This window comes from Bufo bufo, chromosome 2 (assembly GCF_905171765.1).
Source record: "Bufo bufo chromosome 2, aBufBuf1.1, whole genome shotgun sequence".
In the NCBI taxonomy this organism is placed as follows: Eukaryota; Metazoa; Chordata; class Amphibia; order Anura; family Bufonidae; genus Bufo; species Bufo bufo.
In genome coordinates, this window is record NC_053390.1 from 594,724,826 (window position 1) to 594,751,192 (window position 26,367).

Here is a 26,367-nt window from a genome sequence, read left to right on the forward strand (position 1 = left end):
GCAGTCACATCATCAATAAATAAATGAGAACCAGTTCCATTGGCAGCCATACATGCCCACGCCATGACACTACCACCACCATGCTTCACTGATGAGGTGGTATGCTTAGGATCATGAGCAGTTCCTTTCCTTCTCCATACACTTCTCTTCCCATCACTCTGGTACAAGTTGATCTTGGTCTCATCTGTCCATAGGATGTTGTTCCAGAACTGTGAAGGCTTTTTTAGATGTCGTTTGGCAAACTATAATCTGGCCTTCCTGTTTAGAGGCTCACCAATGGTTTACATCTTGTGGTAAACCCTCTGTATTCACTGTGGTGAAGTCTTCTCTTGATTGTTGACTTTGAAACACATACACCTACCTCCTGTAGAGTGTTATTGATCTGGCCAACTGTTGTGAAGGGTGTTTTCTTCACCAGGGAAAGAATTCTTCGGTCATCCACCACAGTTGTTTTCCGTGGTCTTCCGGGTCTTTTGGTGTTGCTGAGCTCATCGGTGCGTTCCTACTTTTTAAGAATGCTCCAAACAGTTGTTTCGGCCATGCCAAATTTTTTGCTATCTCTCTGATGGGTTTGTTGTGTTCTTTTCAGCCTAATGAGGGCTTGCTTCACTGATAGTGACAGCTCATTGGATCTCATTTTGAGAGTCGACAGCAACAGATTCCAAATGCAAATAACATACTTGAAATGAGCTCTAGACCTTTTATCTTTTCATTGTAATTGGGATAATGAGGGAATAACACAAACCTGGCCATGGAACAGCTGAGAAGCCAATTGTCCTATTACTTTTGGTCCCTTAACAAGTGGCACATATGCAAACTGTTGTAATTCCTACACCATTCACCTGATTTGGATGTAAATACCCTCAAATTAAAGCTTACAGTCTGCAGTTAAAGCACATCTTGTTTGTTTCATTTCAAATCCATTGTGGTAGTGTATAGAGCCAAATATGTTAGAATGTTGTTGATGTCCCAATATTTATGGACCTGACTGTATATGCTTTTGTATTGAGAGGCAGTTATAACTTCTTAGGCTACTTTCACACTTGCGGCAGAGTGATCTGGCAAGCAGTTCCTAAAGTTCCGAAACTGCCTGCCGGATCTGGCAAAACGTATGCCAACTGATGGCATTTGTAAGACTGATCAGGATCCTGATCAGTCTTAAAAATGCCTGATCAGTCAGAAAAATACATTGAAATGCCGGATCCGTCTATCCGGTGTTATCTGGCAAAACAGATCCGGCATTTTTTTTTTTTCGGTTTGCACATGCGCAGACCGGAAGGACAGATCCGGCATTCTGGTATTTTGAATGCCGGATCCGGAAGTAATACATTCCTATGGAAAAAAAAAATGCTGGATCCGGCATTCAGGCAAGTCTTAATTTTTTTTGGCCGGAGATAAAACCGTAGCATGCTGCGTTTTTATCTTTTACCTGATCAGTCAAAATGACTGAACTGAAGACATCCTGATGCATCCTGAACGGATTACTCCCCATTCGGAATGCATAGGGATATACCTGATCAGTTCTTTTCCGGCATTGAGCCCTTTTGACGGAACTCAGTGCTGGAAAAAAAAACATTAGTGTGAAAGTACCCTTATGCTCATCAAATAAGACTATATTGAATTTACTGCCGTTATTATGCTCTGGTAAGTTTTGTATTGAAATTCTTCTGAGAAAAACATAAAATTCAAATACGTTAAATATTTAATGTTAAACAGTGGCAGCAAACTATTGATTAACTAAAAATTGATGCTTAACTAGAGATTAGCATATTTCTTAAAATTTATTTCTGGTCCAATTTGCACAAATAAAGGCCCAACCTAATTGAGCTACACAGTGACAAACTACACTGACTTCTGTCCTCTCAATAGCTGAAACCTATCTGTTTGTCAGTTAGAGTAATTAAATCAAAAAATCTCATTGATACTAAATTAGCTGCAGTCTGTGAGTAAAGGTAAAATTTTATTTCTCCCTCCCGGTCAGACATCCTATCACAACAATATATAACCACGGAAAGCATTTAATGGACGGGATCTTATAGAGTGCTGATGACACTTGTCAGTATAGTCCCTCCTGACTGGCCGAGGTTGACTGCAAGACATTATGGGGAAACTCACTGGCCAGAGAGCTGTCCAGTAATGTGATTCTTCTTCCTTATCGTCCTGCCCTTATGTGCTGTTGAATGATCTGTAAAATGACAGTTTTGGATTTGCTAGATTATTGTAAAAAAATTTGTTCATTTAGAATCGATTTGTTCACCTTTACACTTCAAGTTAAGTTAAAGTAAAGTAAGGTAAAGTTAAAGTTTACTGCAACTATTTATTCAATATATCATGTTGGCACAACTTTAAGTTATAAAATGTTGAAAGATTGGACACTATTGGGAGCTGTTCACACAATGGCTTTTACAGCAGAATTGTAGAGCAGACAGCCATGCTGAGATTCCACCATAAACCTTCTGGTAGCTAAGCCCTTTCTGCCTCCCATACTTCTCAATGGGAGACAGCACTGGAAATTGATGAGCGACAGGTTAAAGTAATGGCCATGCCGAAACGGGTCATGTCCCTTTCCATGCCAAAATTCTTATGTAAAAGCCATTGTGTGAACGTCCCCTTAACATAATAGAAAAGACAAAGCACTACTTGGGTTGTTCTAAATTATTGTTTACTACATTACTTATGTTTTCTTCTAGGCACTACTAAACACTCAAAAATTACTGTGCACTCAGGTTGCAAATTTCACCTTCAATCTTGGATTTTCAGGGAAGTTTTTTCACACAGGTAAGTACCATGTGAATATAACCAACCAAGATTTTATAGTTACAAATAAATGTTTGTATTGCAAGATACACTATATGGACAAATATAATGGGAAACACGTCTTAATCGTTTATTTCAGATGATTCATTCAGTCCCAAAAGGTGTATAAAATCCAGTCCCTAACCTTGCAGTCTGCCTTTACAAGGGTCATTCTAAAGAGATCACTGAATTTGAGTGTGATTCTGTAAATAAACATTTACAAGAATAGGTGCACTGCTATGGTGGATGCAATCAACAAAATCTGACTAAACCCTCACACTGATGTTAAAATGAGACTTTAGCCAGTATATTCTTATATTAAGGACATACTGGAACCCGCACACCCCATCAAGGTATCTCAAGTGCCACAGGACCTAACTCTAACCTACTTGTGCCATATGGGCAGTACCAGGGGCCAGTGAGCGAATTACGGGAGCGTAAGATCCGACTCACAGCAACAGGTCCCAGTTGCCTTCAGTGTGAAAGCACACATACAATGGGAGGAGGGCGTAGGCTGTGAATCCCACCCAAGGCTGACTAATATGCCTAACAAAATAACGTGGTCTTAAGAGGCAGGAAACGCTCAACACCATATACAGATGTGCACCGATACCCGGGGGAGCAAATCCTACACATGTGGTCCGTTGCTAATGGCGATCCCAAGCAAATAATGTTTGCAATGGAGGATGCCCGCAGCGTACCACAAGTGCCACAAGAATATCCTACACCAGATAGCAAATAGTGTTGGGCTCGAATATTCAAATAGCGAAGATTATTCATGAATATCGTCACTTTGAGGATTTGCGAATATTTAGAATATAGTGATATATATTCGCAATTTCGAATATTCTAGATTTTCTTTTCAACAGTAACCTCCTTTCTTGCTTGTGGGCAAATTTGATGGTTGCAATGTCTTTGTCTGAGCTTAGCAACATCCCTAGCAACCAATAGAAAAGTTGCCTACCCCTTACTATATAAGAACCTCCCCAGCAGCCCTTTTATGCAGTATTTTGCAGATCTGAGAGAGAGAGAGCAGTGTTTTTGCTGTGCTCTCTGCTTTCCTGTGTCATTAGATTAGATAGTTAGCTTATATACAGTATACACTGCCTGTCCAAAAGTAAAGTCGCCACCTGGATTTAACTAAGCAAATAGTTATGAGCCTCCTATTGGATAATTACTGCATGGGCGATTATCTTTCAGCTGGCAATAAGTTATTTAACCCCAACTGGTGCAATGTGTTGCTTCTCATTTCTTAAACAACCATGTTGAAAGACACATCTCGTGGTCGTGGAAAAGATGTTAGTCAATTTGAGAAGGGTCAAATCATTGGCATGCATCAAGCAGAGAAAACATCTAAGGAGATTGCAGAAACTAATAAAATTGGCTTAAGAACTGTCCAACACATTATTAAAAACTGGAAGGATAGTGGAGACCCATCATATTCGAGGAAGAAATGTGGCCGGAAAAAAATCCTGAATGATCGTGATCGGTGATCACTTAAACATTTGGTAAAATCAAATCGAAGAAAAACAACAGTTGAACTCAGGGCTATGTTTAATAGTGAAAGTAAGAACATTTCCACACGCACAATGCAAAGGGAACTCAAGGGATTAGGACTGAACAGCTGTGTAGCCATAAGAAAACCACTAAAGGGGCTTTTATTTTGCTAGGGAGCATAAAGATTGGACTCTGGAGCAATGGAAGAATGTCATGTGGTCTGATGAATCCAGATTTACCCTGTTCCAGAGTGATGGGCGCATCAGGGTAAGAAGAGAGGCAGATGAAGTGATGCACCCATCATGCTTAGTGCCTACTGTACAAGCCTGTGGGGGCAGAGCTATGATCTGAGGTTGCTGCAGTTGGTCAGGTTTAGGTTCAGCAACAGTATGTGCTCCAAGAATCAGGTCAGCTGACTACCTGAACATACTAAATGACCAGGTTAATCCATCAATGGATTTTTTTCTTCCCCGATGGCACGGGCATATTCAAAGATGGCAATGATTCATCGGGCTCAAATTGCAAAAGAGTGGTTCAGGCAGCATGAGACAAAATCTTCACACATGGATTGGTCACCACAGAGTCCAGACCTTAACCCCATTGAGAATCTTTGGGATGTGTTGGAGAAGGCTTTGCGCAATAGTCAGACTCTACCATCATCAATGCAAGATCTTGGTGAAAAATGTATGCAACACTTGATGGAAATAAATCTTGTGACATTGCAGAAGCTTATTGAAACAATGCCACCGCGAATGTGTGCCGTAATCAAAGCTAAAGGAGGTCCAACAAAATATTAGAGTGTGTGACCTTTTTTTTTGGGGTGGTGACTTTTTATTTTTGGACAGGCAGTGTATAATACAGATAGTTAGTGGGAGATAGTCAGTGTAGGTTAGATCGTGATATAGTGTAGCTGATAGGTTCTGCTGTCCATACATACATGCTACATACGGTACATAGTGCTGTATGTATGCATGTATGTATGTATGCTACATACATACATAGTGCGGTGATGTCACAAGTTCACGACAATATTTAGTGCACCAATCACTAATAAGTAGTCAGACCTGTTAAAAAGTGAAGTTGCACGTATTGCGCCATTGGTGCCGATTTCGTTTCACTAATATACAGTACAGACCAAAAGTTTGTACACACCTTCTCATTCAAAGAGTTTTCTTTATTTTCATGACTATGAAAATTGTAGATTCACACTGAAGGCATCAAAACTATGAATTAACACATGTGGAATTATATACATAACAAACAAGTGTGAAACAACTGAAAATATGTCATATTCTAGGTTCTTCAAAGTAGCCACCTTTTGCTTTGATTACTGCTTTGCACACTCTTGGCATTCTCTTGATGAGCTTCAAGAGGTAGTCCCCTGAAATGGTTTTCACTTCACAGGTGTGCCTCGTCAGGTTTAATAAGTGGGATTTCTTGCCTTATAAATGGGGTTGGGACCATGAGTTGCGTTGAGGAGAAGTCAGGTGGATACACAGCTGATAGTCCTACTGAATAGACTGTTAGAATTTGTATTATGGCAAGAAAAAAGCAGTTAAGTAAAGAAAAACGAGTGGCCATCATTACTTTAAGAAATGAAGGTCAGTCAGTCAGCCGAAAAATTGGGAAAACTTTGAAAGTAAGGGCTATTTGACCATGAAGGAGAGTGATGGGGTGCTGCGCCAGATGACCTGGTCTCCACAGTCACCGGACCTGAACCCAATCAAGATGGTTTGGGGTGAGCTGGACCGCACAGTGAAGAAAAAAGGGCCAACAAGTGCTAAGCATCTCTGGGAACTCCTTCAAGACTGTTGGAAGACCATTTCAGGTGACTACCTCTTGAAGCTCATCAAGAGAATGCCAAGAGTGTGCAAAGCAGTAATCAAAGCAAAAGGTGGCTACTTTGAAGAACCTAGAATAAGACATATTTTCAGTTGTTTCACACTTGTTTGTTATATATATAATTCCACATGTGTTAATTCATAGTTTTGATGCCTTCATAGTCATGAAAATAAAGAAAACTCTTTGAATGAGAAGGTGTCCAAACTTTTGGTCTGTACTGTATATGAGAGCACTCTATCTGCATATAAAGCTATTGCAATATTCTGCCGTGTCAACCATTTTCTCCACTCTCAGAAAACTTCTAGCAGCTTGAAAAATTTAGCTATAGTGACCCACGTCTGTATTTCGAGTGCATTACACGAATATTACATTGCCGATTTTTCGCGATCAAGAAAATAATCTCGAATTTGAAAATTCTCGAATATATGACGAATATTCTACCAAATATTCGTGAAATATCGCAAATTCAAATATTGCCCCTGCCGCTCATCACTAATAGCATTAATTTCAAGAATAGGTGCACTGCTTTGGTGGATGCAATCAACCAAATCTGACTAAACCCTCACACTGATGTTAAAATGGGACTTTAGTGAGTATATCCTTATATTAAGGACATACTGGAGTCCGCACACCCCATCAAGGTATCTCAAGTGGCACAGGCCATTAGCAACGGACCACATGTGCAGGATTTGCTCACCCGGGTATAGATGCATGTGACGAATACCACACCTCGTGCCCGCTTGACGTCACCTACATCGAGCTCACGAGACGCAGTATGGTCACTTGTTACCAAAGCATGACATTACGCCCTCCAGAAGAGCAGGTAAGGTCAGCTTGGTACAGTTTACACAGACACCTCCTGTCCACACGGGCACTGAGAGGCAACAAGCTGAGAGAGCCTTTTCACTGCTGCCGTGAAACAGCACCTTCTCAGCCCAGTTAATCTGCCACCAGCTTCTAGTTTGATATAAGCCCGGTCCGCTAACGGGATTATATAGGGTGAGAAACCAACCCGCGGTAGCTTATAACTAGGCCGAAACATGGACGTGGGGATTCGTGATCGAGATACAAGACAGCACAAGATTAAATTATATATTTAATCGCCTTTAGGGCACACTAGATATAACACTATACACACAGAGAATATATACAGTGGTCTTAGGTTACAGATACAGGTGATATAGGTACAACAGGGTTAAGCAGAGCAAAAGTCAGTTACCGGGTAGATGAAAGTTCCATTGGGTTATGAGGGTTGAATAGTCCTTAGCTGCAGTCACGTGGGGGCAGTGATGTCAGCTGGTTCCCGGTCTCTCCAAACACATTGGCACAATGTGACCCCCTTCAGAAAAGACACCACCTGCTGGCTTACATGGGCTTATGACCTGTAGCCGGCCGCTTCCCTCCCCGCCTATGGGTAGGGTACACTCCTCCTTCTCTGGTGCTGCCAGAAAATGACCCATAAAACTCCTTAGAGCTCATAGCCCCAGACCAATATGTTGCAGGAGATGGTTCTGGGCCCAATTGATCCGCCTGGGTTCCAGCTACAACTAGAGTCCAAGCATGGTACCATTATTTGGTTTCTGGCATCAAGCCAGGACCACGTGGATGTTTGCCTTTGCCTGAGGATCACAAAAAGATAACCGAATTATGCCTGGGATGGACAGACGATTCATAATTCCTTATGAAATGTAGGTGCCAACATGTCTGGGAGGTATAATTGATCCTGGGCAAGGGCTGAGACATCCTGCTTGGGGTTTTCCTGCAGGATTAGCTTGCCTCCAACCTGGCTGGTTGAGGTGTGACTTTATCCACCTGGGGCCTCCTTGAAGCCTGGACCACTGGGGCTTCCTCCCTTGCTAGCTGACAGCAGATGGCTGGGCAGTGAGAACATATTTTGCATGTACACTGACTGTGTACATGCCAAAAGGTGAATCAAATTACAATCAGGGCTGCCAATAAATGATAATCCATATTCCTCACAATGCACAACTGCATATGGGGTTGATCATTCTCTGCCTCTTAAAACCACATTATTTTGTCATGTAGTTTGTATACGTATGCCTGGAGATGTATAAACTCCAAATTTCAATGTGCCTTGATTTCCATCCATAGGCAACATTTAGGTGCATCTGCCTTGGGTGGGACTCACAGCCTCTGCCCTCCTCCCATTGTATGTGTGGTTTCACACTGGAGGCAACTGGGAGCTGTTTGCTGTGAGTCAGACTTGACACTCCCGTAATTCGCCCACTGGCCCCTGGTACTGCCCATACGGCACAGATACGTTAGGGTTAGGTCCTGTGCCATTTGAGATACCTTGACGGGGTGCGCGGGCTCGGGTATTTCCTTAATATAAGGATATACTGGCTAAAGTCTCATTTTAAAATCAGTGTGAGGGTTTAGTCAGATTTGGTTGATTGCATCCTGGGTAAAATGTATCCGTTTTTAACGGCCGTTAGACGGGTTCACTCCTGTCAATCGGCTGTTAAAAACAGTCCCATTGATTTCAATGGGTCCGTCTGACCGTGAAAACGGGCAAAAATAGGACATGTCATGTGTATGAGGCCTTAGATGTAATGTGTAGATTTCACCATACTTGTCCATATAGTGTGGATGATCTTTCAACCTTAATTTGAAAAATAACTTAGTAGAAGTTGCAATGTTACTGGAAAATGTGGAGAAAAAAAAGTATTTTATTTTTGAATGTATTTTAGTTAAGTATATTATGAAACTTAAAATAATTACACTCAAAATGGTAACAATAAAGGAAAAAAAAGAAGTATTAATATTTTGAATTAATTCTTGAATTTTATATAAATCAGAGAAGTGACGGTCTTAAATCTGATTACTAAGGTGGTAATTTTGGAATATCCTATTCATGCTAATTGGTATTTTGGAATGTTTGTACAGTGATATCTTTATAAATCCATTTTTATGTTACCACCAGCATCTATATGGTTCACCAGAATTAATGAAACAACAGGGAATCTAATCTTATAAAAGAAATAGAGCTTAAATCCCTATAAAATAATAATTAGAAATGCAGGGGCATTGTAAGGAACTTACCTGTCCCGGTTCAAGCGACGCAATCCGCAGATTCAGCTCGGCCGTGCCCAATTATGGACGCTGTGGCAGCGTTAGCCACATAAATGGATGGTATAGGTCAGTTGATGCAGGATTTAGATGAGAGAGTCCATCAGCAAGAGTCCAGTCAGACTATTTCCTCTGCTGTTGTAGCCCGTCACTGGTGGAGCCTAAGGTAAAGCTCCCTGACTGCTTCACTGGTGACCATAAGGGTTTTGCAACATTCAGGGAGAGATCCAAACTTTATTTCTATTTGAGACCTCACTCTTTAGGTACCAAAGCACAGAGAGTCAGTATCATGATGTCTCTGTTGCAAGGTGATCTTCAGGACTGGGGGTTCTCACTTCCAACTATATCCTCTGAGTTGTATTCTGTAGAATGTTTCTTTTCCACTCTTGTTCTTGATAATGAGCTAGAAAGAGTCAGCTCCTCTCCTTGCGTCAGGGCAGAGGACTGGTAGAGGAGTAAGAAGTGTACTGCGTCTGTCTGGAATGATCCAGCCCTTAGATCTCAGTTTAGACTGGGTCTTTCAGACACTCTGAAGGACCTGCTAGTTAGTCACCCGACCCCTGGTTCCCTAGACGAGGCTATGTCTTTAGCTATGCGACTCGGCAGATGCCTTAGGGAAAGTAAGCGGGAATAATCTGTCCATTGTTCTTCCTTTTCTTCTTATCGTCAAGTGTCTGTGTCCAAGGTATCGGTTGACTGAGATAAACCCATGCAAGTAGGGGTCATGTCTCCTTAACAAAGAAAAGAACATCTCAGGAAACATGCCCTCTACTTCTACTGCGACAGTCTGGAACATAAATTACGATCCTGTCCTACTAGGCCGAAATCGGGAAACTTAATTGTCTGAATCATGATTAGGGAAGTCACTTAGATGCACAGGTATTTACTAAAAGAATTGCCAGTTTTACTGCTGATTAATCTATTTTCTCAAAGTAGGTCTGTTTCTGGTTTTGCTTTTGTGGATTCTGGGGCTGCAGCTAGTTTTGTTAATTTTGATTTTGTGTCAGCCTTGGGATTCAAATTACTTTTATTACCTGTACCCATTTCGGTCTCTGGGGTAATTACTACTCCCTTGACTTTTAAATTTATTGAGTATAAGACTCCTGTTTTGGTAATAAAAGGTTTTCCTTATACAGTATGTCATGAAAAATCTATCTGCTGATGTTATCCTGGGATTACCCTGGTTAAAAGCACATGATCCTGTCTTTAATTGAACTATTGGGGAACTAGTTAAATGGGGTCCTCAGTGCTCTATTCATTGCATATCCATTTAGCTCTCTGGTCTTGAACTGGAGAAAGGTTCCTTACCTAAATACTTTAAGGATTTTTAGAATATATTCTCCAAAGAGGCATCCGAGTCCTTGCCTTCACATCGTGAATATGATTGTGCTATTGAACTTGTTCCTGGTGCCAAATATCTTTATAAAGGCAGAATTCATAATCTTACTGGACATGAAAGACAGTCCATGAAAAATTATATCCCGGAAAATCTAAGAAAGGGACATATTTAGCCTTCTGTGTCTCCCATGGGAGCTGGCGTCTATTTTGTTGGGAAAAAAGATGGTGGGTTATGCCCTTGTATTGACTATATGGAATTAAACAAGATTACAGTCAGGAATCAGTTTCGCCTTCCTCTCATTCCCAATCTGTTCAATCAAGTTGTTAAGGCCCAGTGGTTTTCTAAAACTGACCTCAGAGGAGCCTATAATTTGATTCTATTATGGGAAGGAGACTAATTGTGTTCATTACCCCTGAAGGGCATTTTGAATACGGTACCTTTGATGCCCTTTGGGCTTTGTAATGCCACACCATTTTCAATACCTCATTTAATGACATTTTTCATTAATTCCTGGGTCTATTTGTGGTTGTCTATATTGACAATATTTTAGTTTTTTCTTCTGACTGGGCTTTTTATGTTAATCATGTGAGAAAGGTTCTTCAGTAGAAAGAAAACTGTTTGCTAAATTAAGTAGATGTTTTTTTGTGTAAGAGAAGTTACATAATATCACCTCAAAAATTCTATATGGACCCCACTAAAGTGCAAGTTGATTGCCTTTCAGAGATTCTTTAGTTTTGCAAATTATTATAGAAAGTTTATTAGGAATTTCTCAGTTATTGCTAAACCACTTACCGAATTAACCAGCAAAAGGGCAGATATTATTCATTGGTCTCCTGATGTCTGCTGTCTGCTTTTGAGCCTCTGAAAGTTTAATTATTGCACCGATACTGATTCAAGCTGATGTTACCAGTTTATTATTGAGGTGGATGCTTAGGAGATAGGAGTGAGTGCTGTATTGTCTCAGGGGTCATGAAGAGTGGTGACATTTCCTGGGGCCCTTCAACAAATTATTGTACTTACAAACCATAAAAACCTAATGTATCTAGACAGTGCTAAGCACCTGAATCCTAGACAAGCACACTGGGCCTTCACTCGCCTTAATTTTGTTATCACATATCGGCCTGGGTCTGGTAATGTGAAAGCTGATGCTTTATCACTAGTGATGAGCGGCATGGGCAATATTCGAATTTGCGATATTTCGTGAATATTTTGTAGAATATTCGTCATATATTCACAAATTCGAGAATTTGAGATTATATTCTGGATTGCGAAAATCGACAATGTATAATTCGCGTAATGCACGCGAAATACCGGCGCGGCTCACTTATGCTACATTTTTCAAGCTGGTATAAGTTTCCTCAGACTGGAGAAAATGGTTGACACGGCAGAACATTAGAATAGCTTTATATGCAGATAGAGTGCTCCAATATATTTGTGCTTGCAAATTTTCGGCAATTAATGATGATCATAATTTTTCGCATTACGTGCAACTTGTATAGTAAGGGACAGGCCACTTTTCTATTGGTTGCTAGGGATGTTGCTAAGCTGTGACAAAGCCTTCTCATTGGCCCACAAGCTAGAAGAAGGGAGGGATGATCACCTGATGTGTACTGTGTTAAAAAAAAAATATATATATATATTCGTCATTACGAATATATAGCAGTATATTCTAAATATTCGCGAATCCTCGAAGTGCCGATATTTGCGATAAAAATTCGCTTTTAGAATATTTCCACTCAACACTATTTATCACATCGTTTTTATGCTAGTGATTCTAGTGAAACGAAACATGTTAACATTCTTTCTCCTGGTATCATCATTGCTGGTACCAGACATCTGGTTTCCATATCCTATTGGTGGCCTACTTGGTCACGAAATGTGACTGCCTTTTTCTCTGACTGTGAGGTGGGTGTGAGGGCCAAGGCACCCAGGAGACATCCTGTGTGGTTTTTGTTCTTTGCCCATTCCACAGAGACCTTGGATACATATCTCTATGAATTTTATAACAGATCTTCCCTCCTCTCAGGGGAAGAATGTGTAACAGCGGGGGAATGCTTATCGCCGTGGTCCGGGGCGCCTTGCTCAGCGGTGACCTTTGGTCGGTGCTTCCCATTTCACCGCTGCAGTCCTGGGCTTTTGAGGATTCTCTAAGGGCGGAGCACATCACTACCTGGGCTGTGTGGGTAAGGTCAGGTGACCTCACTGACCAATTCTGGCTCTCCTGTAGGTATTTAAGTGGCTCAGCCCTCTTCCCACATGCCTCAGTGTCAAGGTCCTTGAGTTTGCTGGTTCCGGATACTCTTGTGCGCTCCTGATTTATTCTTCGTTCCTGAACTCTGCTTATTATCTGATCCCTGCCTGCTTGCCTTGTCTCTCCTGTTGCCGACCCGGATTGCCTGACCTGTACCTGTGCCGCCTGCCCTCACCTTTTGCCTGTCTGACAATGCCTCTGCCTCATCCTTTGGTACTGCACTGTTGCTTCTGGTGATGACCCTGCCTTCCTGACTACGCTTGTACTCCTGTTTCACCTGGACCAGCTGCCACTGACTCGAGGATTGCTCTGCAGTAGCTGCTGGCAACTACCCTAATCGTGCATGTCTATCCTCCCCATCTGACTTAAACACGCCCCTCCAGAGTATAGCCAGTCAGTGGCACAGTGGGTTCACACCCGCTGATCCATGACAGATTGTCATTTGAGTAGTTATTGATAGATTTTCCAAGATATGTCATCTGGTTCAGTTAAAGAAGCTCCCTGACACTATGAAATTAGCAAAAAATTGTTGGTTGATAATGTTCTTAAACTTCATGGGATTTGAGAATCCATTGTCCCTGATAGGTGAGTGCGGTTTGTCTCGAAATTCTCAAGATAATTTATCAAAAAGGTTTGAAATCAAACTGTCCTTCTCTTTGGCGTTCCATCCAGAGAGTAATGGACAAACTGAAAGAGTCAACCAGGTTTTGGAACAGTTTTTGAGATGCTTTGTATCTGATTGTCAAAATAAATGGAAAAGGTTTCTGTCTAGTGGAGTTTGCTATCAACAGCCACATCAGCTCCTCTAGTGGCATCTCATCTTTCTATTGTATTTATGGGTTTAATTCACGTTTTTCTATAGTTTTTGAGTTAAGTTCCATAAGTCCTGCGGATCATGAATGATCTGTCCACAGTTTGGGCCCAGACTCGCAAAAGTCTGGAAAAAGCTCAAAGCATCCAGTATAAAAAAGCCAATAAGAGGTGTTCCATGGGTCTGAATTTTGTTGTGGGAGAACTTCTATGGCTTTCCACTAAGAATTTACACCTTAGGGTCCCATCTGGTAGACTTGCTCCTAAGTTTATTGGTCCATATATCACCTCTATAATAAACCTGTTATCTTTCCATCTTTGAATACCATCCTTGTTCAGGATACATAATGCTTTCCATAAATCATTGCTTAAGAAATACATACCTCCAGTGATTCCTCCAACTAAACCTCCTGATCTACTTGTTTTTCAAGGTGAATCAGAGTATGAGGTGGACAAAATCTTGACTCTCAGAGAGTTCAGGGCTCCCTTCAGTACCTTATCCATTGTAAGGGATATGGTGCTGAGGAAAGAACATGGGTCACTGCTCGGGATGTTCATGCTCCTCATTTAATAAGGAGGTTTCATATCAAGTTCCCATCGAAGACTGCTCTCTATGTTGAGGGTCCAGGGATCCATCTTAAGAGGGGGTAAATGTAAGGAACATACCTGGGCACAATCCGCGGCTTTGTTCGACTATGTCCTTAGCAACCAGTGCAATGCTCGGTTTCTCCCTGCAGAGCACATACTCTGGAAGACTGAATTACAGTCCATCTGTCCACTTAACTGTTTAGTTGTGTTCCTGACTTATTGGAGCGCCAGGCAAATCAGGTTCTGGTCCAGGGACCTAGTACTCTATTTAAATCCCTCCTTGTCTATACACCATTGCCAGTGATACTCCTATTTTGGCTCTCTATCATTAGTTCCTGGTTCCCTTTTCCTGTTGCTGATTTATACTCCGTGCTTCTGACCCCGGCTTGTCTCCTGGCCTTTCTTCTTCTCTCATATTAGTACTACGTAGCCCGTATGGTCTGACCCTTTTCTGATGACTCTGTTTATTGCATTTGTGTGTATTGTTTGTCTCTTCACTTATTGAGCGTAGGGGCCATTGTCCAGTTGCGGTTTTGGGTTGATACTGTGAGTAGGTAGAGGCCGCAAGGGGTTTCAGTTCAGAGCCTCACTGTCATTTTCCATTCCTATGCTGCAGTCCTGACAGGGGTATCAATAGTTCTTGCTGCCCTAGTCACTGAGCCATGAATATACCAACATTAAGGCTCATTTAGACATGTCAGACATGTCAATTATTGACACACTTTGCTTAGAGAAGATCAATGAACATCACTGATCTTCATCAGTCAAGACATCATTAAAATTATCGCTAGCACAATCAGTAAATATTAATGCTGTTTGTCTTGAAATTTATATAAGGCAATGCTGCCTAGTGCATGGATTTTACAACAGCTATGGCTGGTTTGGTAGGCCTCAAAGGGAGCCTGTTATAGACAATGGTTGCGGAACCACTGTGACAGCTAACTAGTTTGACATTGGGCTAGCCCTGAGGGTGTTGTCCTGGCATTGTCAGGTTTTCACTCTTTAAACCCATACAGGAATCTAGATTTTGCTGCAGGGGAGCCACCAATCTTTCACCTCTTGGAATAGTCTCAGGGTAGTTGGCAGCTGACACAACAGGTCAAAATCACCAGTGCAAGGCACCAGAAGCACAAGTAAGATCATTGACAGAATTAGGTAGAACCAGATTGAGGACAAACAGGCAAAGAACATGAAAAATCAATTGAACAGATTTCAGGACACAATTCAACATAACAGATGCATGTGAAGAAACTAAGTAGGACAGAACAGACACAAAACTCTTGGAAACAGTACATATATATCAAGTCCAGATACAGAAACATGGCAAGGCAGATCAGAGAAGAACTAGAACTAGGGAATTGATTGGTAAACAGAACTAGGACAGAATTCAGACCACACATGGAACACACTCAAAAACATGACAAACAGAACTAGGACAAAAGATAAAGTCAGATGGCTGACAGATAGTGAACAGATCCAAACAAAAACTAAGGAACAGACTTTACAGAATACAGACACAATCAGAACATACAAAGATCCAACAGGCTCTGATTACACAGCCAGGGCAGGACACATAACTGAGGAACAATTTAGCAGAACAAAGAAACACATGAGTCAAACAAGTGCAGACACACAAAGCAATGGAGAGTAACCCTCGGAGAACCAAACTGAGTTGAGATACCAAACACAATGGCCTAATTCACACCCACAAGTAGCCGAGGCCAGGATGCATGGAACCAGTGATAACATGAACAGCCATTGAACACAACATCACAAATTGAAACCCACAGGAAGCAGACACTTGTGTGCACAGAACAATATAGACAAGTGAACCACCATTGTAACACCATAATATGTTTCACCAACCTACTAGCATCGTTTGATAAAGTATGAAGAGCTAAGCAAACTGATACATAATTAAATATAAAAATAGATTAATTATAACCTAATTAAAACCTTCTTTTCCTTTGCTCTTGGCTCACCATATGACAAGATGTGTGGAAGAAAATGAGCAACTTTAATGTAATTTCACCATACGTTATTGTGACAAAAGCACCTTCGTCACTGGGATTTGGAGAGGCCTGCTTGCCAGCCTATTGCCCTGTGACTATGGCCTCTGGGACACTATATGGGCATTTTGGATTTTAAAGGCACTGTTTCTGCCCCTTGGACTTTTAACTGGAAAAGATTCAAACATGTGGTGGCGGCCATCTTAAATAGTTCTGCTTTACCCCTTCATGAAGTCTTGCCTCATGTTTGGGGGATGGGATAACTATTCTCTTGGGGATTGCTATATCACAATACTTCCCTGAGTATAAGCTCTTTTAAGAGCTTGTTCCTGGTTCCTGCGGCGAGGACGGCGAGACCCCAACCAAGCTGCGGCAGTTCGTGGGGTCTATGGTGTTCTTGTGGAGTGCTTGGAGTCCTCGGGAAGCGCTAGGAGCATCCGTTAGCGGAAGATGCCCAGTTGGGGTGCCAGGCATTATATTACAGTGGTGGCAGCAGTGGGATGTGTCCTAGTGCAAGGAGAAGCAGCTCGGAGACACCGGTAACATGTGGAGTTTATTGAGGGCAACGCTAGTATCCGTACAGCGCCCCTGGCTACAGCAGGATGGAATAGGCTAGTCTTAGGACAGCGTTCCATGACCAGGAGGAGGAGGCGGTCGCAGACTACAAGGATGCAGACAGAAAGGAAGTCTGGTATGATGCCCTGGAAAATGTCCAGCAGCGGCGAGGTGAGAGTCTCCCCAGTTATGAGCAGCAGGCGGTTAATCCCCCAGCAGCATTACCCGGAGTCCAGACAGTCGGTCTGACTCCCCAGCGCCAATGTGTTGTAAATGGAGAAGAGACAGCCAGTCTCTCTCCCCAGCTGCAGCCAGCATCACAGGGAGTGGAGATTGTCGGTCCTTCCTCCCTGCAGCAACCAGCATCACTGGGAGTGGAGATGGTCGCACCCACTACCCAGCACCAGGCAGCGTTACTGGGAGTCGAGACAGTCGGTCTGACTCCCCAGCGGCAGTGTGTTGTAAAGGGAAGAGAGACAACTGGTCTCTCTCCCCAGTGGCAGCCAGCATCACAGGGAGAGGATGCAGTAGGTCTCTCTCCCCAGCAGCTGTGTGTCCTACTGGGAGTTGAGACTACTAGTCCCATTCCCCAGCAGTCGTGTACGTTACAGAGAGAGGGGACAACCCTCTCCAGCAGCAGCTGCTCAACCGAGTCCTGGGGGTAGTGGAGGAGACGTTAATACCCACTAACCCCATTCCAGCAGAAGAGTTGACATCCGGGCAGAGCGCTGCTAGCCTCTGCCCTACCCTTTCCCTTGATCCAGAGCCTGACTGCTTACAGGTTGTCCTAGCAGAAGCGCTGGCACCAGGGCAGAGCGCAGTTGGCCTCTGCCCACCATGTACCTAGACATCCATGCCTGGGAACACAAGGGAGATCAGGGGCAGCAGATGTACCCTCTGCAGCCTAGGACAGACTGAACAAAGCTGGACACCCGAGAACTACAGGTGCAGTACTTGGTTGTGGGTGGGCTGCATGACTAACTCAGGTACTGACCGAAAGGAGGTCAGGTAACTGGTTAGTCTCCCCCTGGGAGGGAAGATGTGTGACAAAAGCAACTTTTGTCACTGGTATTTGGAGAGGCCTGCTTGCCAGCCTCTTGCCCTGTGACTATGGCCCCATGGACACTATTTGGGCATTTTGGATTTTAAAGGCACTGTTTCTGCCCCTTGGTCTTTTAACTGGAACAGATTCAAACATGTGGCGGCGGCCATCTTAATTAGCCCTGCTTTACCCCTTCATAAAGTCTTGGCTCATGTTTGGGGGCTGGAATAACTACACTCTTGGGGATTGCTATATCACAATACCCCCCTGAGTATAAGCTCTTGTAAGAGCTTGTTCCTGATCACTGGATTTAGGAGAGGTTCACCCACTGGAAGCTGAAACCCGGTCTTGGGTCCAGCGTGGGTGGAGGACGGCGAGACCCCAACCAAGCTGTGGCGGTTTGTGGGGTCTGTGGTGGTTATGGTGTCCGGTGGAGTGCTCGGAAATCTCGGGAAGCGCTAGGAGCATCCGTTAGCTGAAGGTGGCCAGTCGCGGTGCCAGGCATTCCGTTATAGTTATTGTATGTCTATCCTACAATTTATTAGTCTATGTGTGGCCATCTTATGGTTTTAACGTGAATCAAAGTTTATCAAGGATTTTTGCTAGCATGTTGCAGTGCCTTATTAAATTTGTTTTGTGAGGAATTGGAGACCTTATCCTGTAATGCTGATCCTGAAGAAGGTAAAAATACCCATGAGGTAGAAATCAACCTTCATCTTGAGAAAAAAAAAAAATCACTTGATCAATTACCCTTTTCTAGAAATCTTATAACCAGAGATCAGCGAATCGAATCCCACGAAGGGAATTCGATCCGAATTTCAGGATAAATTTGATTCGTGTCAGCGAATCGATTTAACCCAAAATAGTATAAAAAACAAAAAAAAATCAAACTTGCTTCCTCCATTTGCTCGCGACGGGCTGCCAACCTCCATCTTGCTTGAAGATCTCGGCCAAAATCCTGTGCTTTGCATAGTGGTATATAGTGGTTTAGATTATATTGTTGTATTACAGTGGTGTAGAACACTGTGTGTTTCAGTAACATGCATAGGGAGTCTGCTGTGGTAGTGAAACAATACTGTGAGTAAGTATGACATGCAGATGACAGGAGTCGCTCTTAGAATCACTGCACACTTCACTTATTTGGGGGCAGTTATGGGGCCAATGTACACTGCTCAAAAAAATAAAGGGAACACAAAAATAACACATCCTATATCTGAATTGATTAAATATTCTTCTGAAATACTTTGTTCTTTACATAGTTGAATGTGCTGACAACAAAATCACACAAAAATAAAAAAAAAGGAAATCAAATTTTTTAACCCATGGAGGTCTGGATTTGGAGTCACACTCAAAATTAAAGTGGAAAAACACACTACAGGCTGATCCAACTTTGATGTAATGTCCTTAAAACAAGTCAAAATGAGGCTCAGTAGTGTGTGTGGCCTCCACGTGCCTGTATGACCTCCCTACAACATGCTCCTGATGAGGTGGCGGACGGTCTCCTGAGAGATCTCCTCCCAGACCTGGACTAAAGCATCTGCCAACTCCTGGACAGTCTGTGGTGCAACAGATGTGCTCAATTGGATTCAGGTCTGGGGAACGGGCGGGCCAGTCCATAGCATCAATGCCTTCGTCTTGCAGGAACTGCTGACACACTCCAGTCACATAAGGTCTAGCATTGTCTTGCATTAGGAGGAACCCAGGGCCAACCGCACCAGCATATGGTCTCACAAGGGGTCTGAGGATCTCATCTCGGTACCTAATGGCAGTCAGGCTACCTCTGGCGAGCACATGGAGGGTTGTGCGGCCCTCCAAAGAAATGCCACCCCACACCATTACTGACCCAATGCCAAACCGGTCATGCTGGAGGATGTTGCAGGCAGCAGAACGTTCTCCACGGCGTCTCCAGACTCTGTCACGTCTGTCACATGTGCTCAGTGTGAACCTGCTTTCATCTGTGAAGAGCACAGGGCGCCAGTGGCGAATTTGCCAATCTTGGTGTTCTCTGGCAAATGCCAAACGTCCTGCACGGTGTTGGGCTGTAAGCACAACCCCCACCTGTGGACGTCGGGCCCTCATATCACCCTCATGGAGTCTGTTTCTGACCGTTTGAGCAGACACATGCACATTTGTGGCCTGCTGGAGGTCATTTTGCAGGGCTCTGGCAGTGCTCCTCCTGTTCCTCCTTGCACAAAGGCGGAGATAGCGGTTCTGCTGCTGGGTTGTTGCCCTCCTACGGCCTCCTCCACGTCTCCTGATGTACTGGCCTGTCTCCTGGTAGCGCCTCCATGCTCTGGACACTACGCTTACAGACACAGCAAACCTTCTTGCCACAGCTCGCATTGATGTGCCATCCTGGATAAGCTGCACTACCTGAGCCACTTGTGTGGGTTGTAGACTCCGTCTCATGCTACCACTAGAGTGAAAGCACCGCCAGCATTCAAAAGTGACCAAAACATCAGCCAGGAAGCATAGGAACTGAGAAGTGGTCTGTGGTTACCACCTGCAGAACCACTCCTTTATTGGGGGTGTCTTGCTAATTGCCTATAATTTCCACCTGTTGTCTATCCAATTTGCTCAACAGCATCTGAAATTGATGGTCACTCAGTGTTGCTTCCTAAGTGGACAGTTTGATTTCACAGAAGTGTGATTGACTTGGAGTTACATTGTGTTGTTTAAGTGTTCCCTTTATTTTTTTGAGCAGTGTATATAATAAAGAAAACCTTGCTGCTTCAACTTAAGTGCAGTTCACACTGAAGGAGACAAAATGTATCGGTCGATGTGATTCCTCAGTTTTGGTTCCCACTAAGGTCGATGCCCAAATCTATTAAAAGTCAAAGAAGAGACGGTCTAACATAGTGAAATACTGCCAACTGAGTTTAAATAACGTGATTTATTGTACTCACAAGATCCATAAAACCAAAGGCATATAAAATGTTCTCACAAGATCCATAAAACAGTTACTGACCAAATAACTCAAGTGTAAACTCAGCCATACAGGTCAATGTTAGCATCAAGAAGAAGCACACTCCGTTTACAACATTGGAAGCTGATTCCACATAGATGTATACAGAACCTGTTCTATTAAACACTTATACAAGTAGAGCCCCCCTGACAGAGTGGAGAGGGTGTCAGCAGTAAGTTTGTGTTGACGTCACAGATTTTTTTGCCCTTCCTCTGATCCGTCAGAACAATAACCCCCAAAAAACATATTATGTCTGTTGAGAATCCGCCTTCACTCGGTCAGCATTTGGTCAGTAATCCATCTGTATTATTAAAGCCAAAAAAAATCAGGAGTGGATCCAAAACAGAGATGACACGTGAATGGAATATTTGCATGTCTTCTGTGTTTTGTACCTACTCCTGCTTTTGGCTACCAAATCATAAACCAATTCTGATGCAAAATAGAGACCATGTCATGCAGACCTTACAGCTGTTACATAGACAGGATCCGTTGAGCGTCTCATTTTTCCTTCCTTCTGACAGATCAGAAGAAGAGTCAAATAAATGATGATGTCAGCCAGGCTGAAAGGAAAAGTAGTGGCACAGTCAGTGAAGTAGGGAGGGTGGGAACTGCATTAGAAGTCCACAGAGTGGACCTAGGACATAGTGGTGAGGCGGAAGCAGCATGAGACCACAAAGTGGACCAATGACAGAGTCTGGAGGTGGCAGCAGCATCAGGCGGAGGCTACAGAGTGGCACGATGACAGTTTGAAGGTGGTGGCAGCAGCAGTGGCACAATGTTAAAGTGTGGAGGTGGCGGCAGCAGCAGCAGCATCAGGAACAGGCCAGAGGATGGCACAATGACAATGTGGCGGTGGCAGCAGCATCAGGAGGCCACAAAGTGGCACAATGACAGAGTGTGGAGCTGGCGGCAGCATCCGAGGTGGCCACAGGGTGGCACAATGACCGAGTATGGAGATGGCAGCAGTAGCATGATGAGACAAAAGAGGGGTATAATGACAGCGTGTGGAGGTGACGGCAGCAGCAGCATCAGCATCAGGAGGAGGCCACATGGTGGCACAATGACAGTGTGGAATTGGCAGCAGCATCAGGAGGCCACAAAGTGGCACAATGACAGAGTGTGGAGGTGGTGGTAGCAGCAGCATTATAAGGCCACAGAGTGGCAAAGTGACATAGTGTTGAGGTGGTAGAAGCATCAGACCACAGAGTGGCAAGGTGACATAGTGTGGGGGTGGCAGCAGCATCAGGAGACCAAAGAGTGGCAAGATGACAGTGTGGAGGTGGCAGCAGCATCAGAAGACCACACAGCAGCAAGGTGACATAGTGTGGAGGTGGCAGCAGCATCAGGTGACCACAGAGTGGCAAGGTGACATAGTGTGGAGGTGGCAGCAGCATCAGGTGACCACAGAGTGGCAAGGTGACATAGTGTGGAGGTGGCAGCAGCATCAGAAGACCACACAGTAGCAAGGTGACATAGTGTGGAGGTGGCAGCAGCATCAGAAGACCACACAGTAGCAAGGTGACATAGTGTGGAGGTGGCAGCAGCATCAGGAGACCAAAGAGTGGCAAGATGACAGTGTGGAGGTGGCAGCAGCATTAGAAGACCACACAGTAGCAAGGTGACATAGTGTGGAGGTGGCAGCAGCATCAGGTGACCACAGAGTGGCAAGGTGACATAGTGTGGAGGTGGCAGCAGCATCAGGAGACCACAGAGTGACCCGGTGACAGAGTAGGGCAGTGGGTGGCAATACCAGTACCAGCTGAATATGGTAGGTGAAAAAAGTAGCACTTGACATCAGATGTGTGGCATCAGGTGGGTGGCAGCATCAGAATAGTAGCTGAGACAGGTAGCCAGAAGAAACCAGTCTCTTTTGTCAAAGTGTTGGTGTGGCACCAAGGATGATCTAGTCTGATGCATCAGGCATCGGTGGGTGGAAATCCTGGCTAAACCACGACTGATTCATCTTGACAAAAGTTAGTCTCTCCACATTTTGGGTGGACAGGCGAGTTCTTCTTGGGGTAACTATGGCCCCCACCACACTAAACACCCGCTATGATGCCACACTACTGGATGGTAGGACAGCTTTTCCAGGGAATACTCTGCCAGTTGCAGCAACAAATTCAGTTTGGTTGTCCAATAGTTCAGCAGATTTTCAATGTGGGGTGGCAGGGTGCTGTCTAAGAATGCCACCACCTGCTGGTTCCGGTCCTGCTCCAGGTCTAGTGATGGACGAACATCGGCCGGGACATTTCGCGGCGGGCCCCATTCACTTTAATGGCAGGCGAACATAAAAAACCTTCAGGTCATATTTGCAGCCACCAAATACTTACTAGAAGTGCACAAATAGTCCCACAACATGGACAGTGACATACCAGAGGGGGATCAATGGCAAAAATTCCCCCCAAAAATATGTATTTTAATCAGGGGCCATTTTTATGCGTCTTAAAGGGGAACTCTCAAAAATGTGCCCTGCTGGAGCCTAGAAAATTTTAATTTTATGCCATGGGAGTACGGGCCCCAAAAATTAGGCATTCACCTGACACAAAAGAACCAGTGATTATGTGGCTGTAGGTACATTAGACGGTCAGTGGATAATAATTTTACTGCAGGCCAGTGGAGTACAGGCCCCAAACATTAGTCATTCACCGGACAGAAAAGAACAAGTGATTATGTGACTGGAGGTATATTAGGCGGTCAGTGGATAATAATTTTACTGTAGACCAGTGGAGTACAGGCCCCAAACATTACGCATTCACCAGACAGAAAAGAACAAGTGATTATGTGGCTGGAGGTATATTAGACGGTTAGTGGATAACAATTTTACTGCAGGCCAGTGGAATACAGGCCCCAAACATTAGGCATTCACCTGACAGAAAAGGCCTTTCATGCCGCTGTATATACATATGACAAGGACCATTCTTTGTTCTGTGCGGTGGCGAATATGTGTGGTCTGGCATGAGGATATTCAATTACACATGGTCGTCACAGGTGTTGAATTCCTCCGAGATCCATGCCTCATTCATTTTTAGTAATGTGAGGTAGTTCACACTGTCGTGAGCTATTTGAGTGCGCTTATCGGTCACGATTCCCACTGCTGCACTGAACGTCCTTTCGGACAGAACACTCGACAAGTGGCAAGCCAAGAGTTCCATGGCAAATAGTGCCAGCTCTGGCCACAGGTAAAGCCTGCACACCCTGTAGTCCAGGGGTTCTTAGCTTCTCAGAGCTTCCACATCTGCTGTTAACCCGATGTAGTCGGACACCTGTCGGTCTAGGTGTTGCCTGAGGCTGGATCCAGAGAGCGTCTGTCGATGCGTTGGCTGCAAGAATGATCTCATATCCGAAGTGACCAACACATCTTCGAACTGCCTTCTTCTGGCAGGCGCGGTAGGATTGGTACCCGCACCTGTTTTGCTGTGGGTGGAAACTCCTCTGCCAGCACTCGCAACAGCATAATGCAGCATCTCTTGCAGCAAGGCCTGGAAATGTTGCATTCTGCCAGCCCTCTGTGATGCTGGTAACATGTCCGCCGACTCCGCCATTTTGTGTTTGTACCGGAGGTCTAAGTACTTTGCCACCCAGTACCGGTCTGTGCTTTTTACACAGGGTCCCTCTTCAAAACTGGAGCATGAAGGCGTCTAAATTGGAAGCGGTGGAGCGCCCTAGCTCCTGCTCATCGCCCAGGAGAAGGTCATTCTCGGTCTCCTCCCCCCAACCACGGACAACACCAGGGATCCCCGAAAAGTTTAAAGTCCCCCTCAAAGCCTGCTCTTCTTGCTCCTCTTCCTCCCCCCAGCCGCCATCCTCCTCTGACTCCTCTTCTCCCCCCTGGGAATTAATTCAGCATTGCGACTTCCTCATCTTCCAAAACCTGCTCCTCGACGGCTTGATCAGTGACACTATGCAAAGCACGCTCCTGAAAAAAGGCGTAAGGTATGATGTCACTGATGGTGCCCTGGCTGCGACTGACCAGTTTGGTGATCTCCTCAAATGGCCACAGAAGTCTGCATGCATCGCGCATGAGCAGCCACTGGTGCGGTGAAAAGAAACCAGGCCCCCCAGAACCTGTCCTGCTGTAGAGTTTGTACAGCTAGTAGTTAACGGCACGTTGCTGCTGGAGCAGCCTAACAAGCATATACAAGGTGGAGTTCCAGGACGTCTTGCTGTTACAAATCAGACGTCTGACGGGCAGGAAGTGTCGTCGCTGAACGTCAGCAAGGCGAGCCATGTCCGTGTAAGATCTTCTAAAATTGCCAGATATTTTCCTGGCCTGCCACAAGACGTCTTAGACCTCGGGGTATTTGACAACGAATCGCTGCATGACTAAGTTCAGGACGTGTGCCATGCACGACACATGTGTCATTTTGCCCTGTTTTAGTGCACAAAGTAGATTGGCACCGTTGTCGCACACCACTTTACCAACTGTCAAATTTGGCGGGGTTAGCCACTGTTCGGCCTGTGACCGCAGAGCTGAAAACAGTGCCAAACCGGTGTGGCTCTTGGCTTCCAGGCACAACAGCCTCAGCACTGCATGGCAACATCTCACCTGGGACATCAAATAGGTTCTCGGGAGCTTGGAGGGTGCAGCGGATGAGGCGGTAGCAGTGGAAAAGGAGGAGTCAACCGAGGTGGAGATGGAGGATGGAGTAGGAGGAGGAGAAGAAGAAGAGGCAGGCCTGCATGGAATCTGTGATGGTAACACCACGGGTTATATGCTTGCCGGCCGTCAGAAGGTTCACCAAGTGGGCAGTAAAAGTTATGTTCCTTCGCTGACCGTGTTTGCTAGACCACGTGTCTGTGGTCAGATGTATCTTGGCACCTGATACTGTGTGCCAGAGATATATTCAATTGCCGCTGAATTTGGCCATATAGCTCTGGAATGCCCTTCTGGGAGGAATATTTCCTACCGGGAACCTTCAATTGCGGTGTGCCAATGGGCACAAATTTTCTAAAGGCCTCCGAGTCCGCCAGTTTATATGGCAGTAGTTGGTAGTTCCGACAATCCAGCGGTCAGCCGTTGGGCAAGAGGGTTATCTGGCGCCATCAACTTTTTACACTCGAACATTTGTGCCACGGAAGCCTGCCTTCTGCCAGATGAACGCAACGATGGCATGGTGGAAGGTAGGGTGGAGGACAAATGGGAGGAGAGAGGAGAAGGAGAAGAGGCAAGACGTGGAGCGCCAGGAGTGTAGCTCTGTGGGTTCTGACAGCGTTGCTCCCACTTGGTTCTGTGATGGGAAGCCAGGTGCCTCCCTTGGTGAGTGTTGGGCTTACCGCGACTTATGCATTAACAGCACAACCTGCAAACACTATTGTCAGCTGCTGACATGTTAATAAAAGCTCAAACTGTGGAACCATGTGCCGTCGTCCTGGGAGCGCAAGGTGTGACAGCTCATCATGTATGGCTCGTTCCAGATGCATTTACAGTCAGCTTTTTGCCTCCTGTGCAGTGCGAGTTCTGCCTGCTTCTCCTCCTTCTACTCCCTATCTGCTACTCCGTTTCTCCCTCTGAACTCCCCTCCTCTATCTCTCTTGTGGGCACCCACGAGACATCCATCGAAACCTCATCATCGTCACCTTCAC

The 26,367-nt window shown here is 44.5% G+C and overlaps 1 protein-coding gene across 2 annotated transcripts in view; it reads left to right on the forward strand.

Annotated features, from left to right (window-relative positions):
* Window positions 1-26,367, forward strand: part of LOC120989895 (bifunctional heparan sulfate N-deacetylase/N-sulfotransferase 4-like) — a 781,923-nt gene that overhangs the window by 207,431 nt on the left and 548,125 nt on the right. For both annotated transcript variants that reach the window (XR_005776339.1, XM_040418282.1), the window contains exon 3: window positions 2,691-2,778. Coding sequence is in view for 1 of the 2 variants with exons in the window: in XM_040418282.1 (XP_040274216.1) it covers window positions 2,691-2,778 (88 nt within the window). In the remaining variant the exon portion in view is untranslated. The remainder of the gene's footprint in view (window positions 1-2,690; window positions 2,779-26,367) is intronic.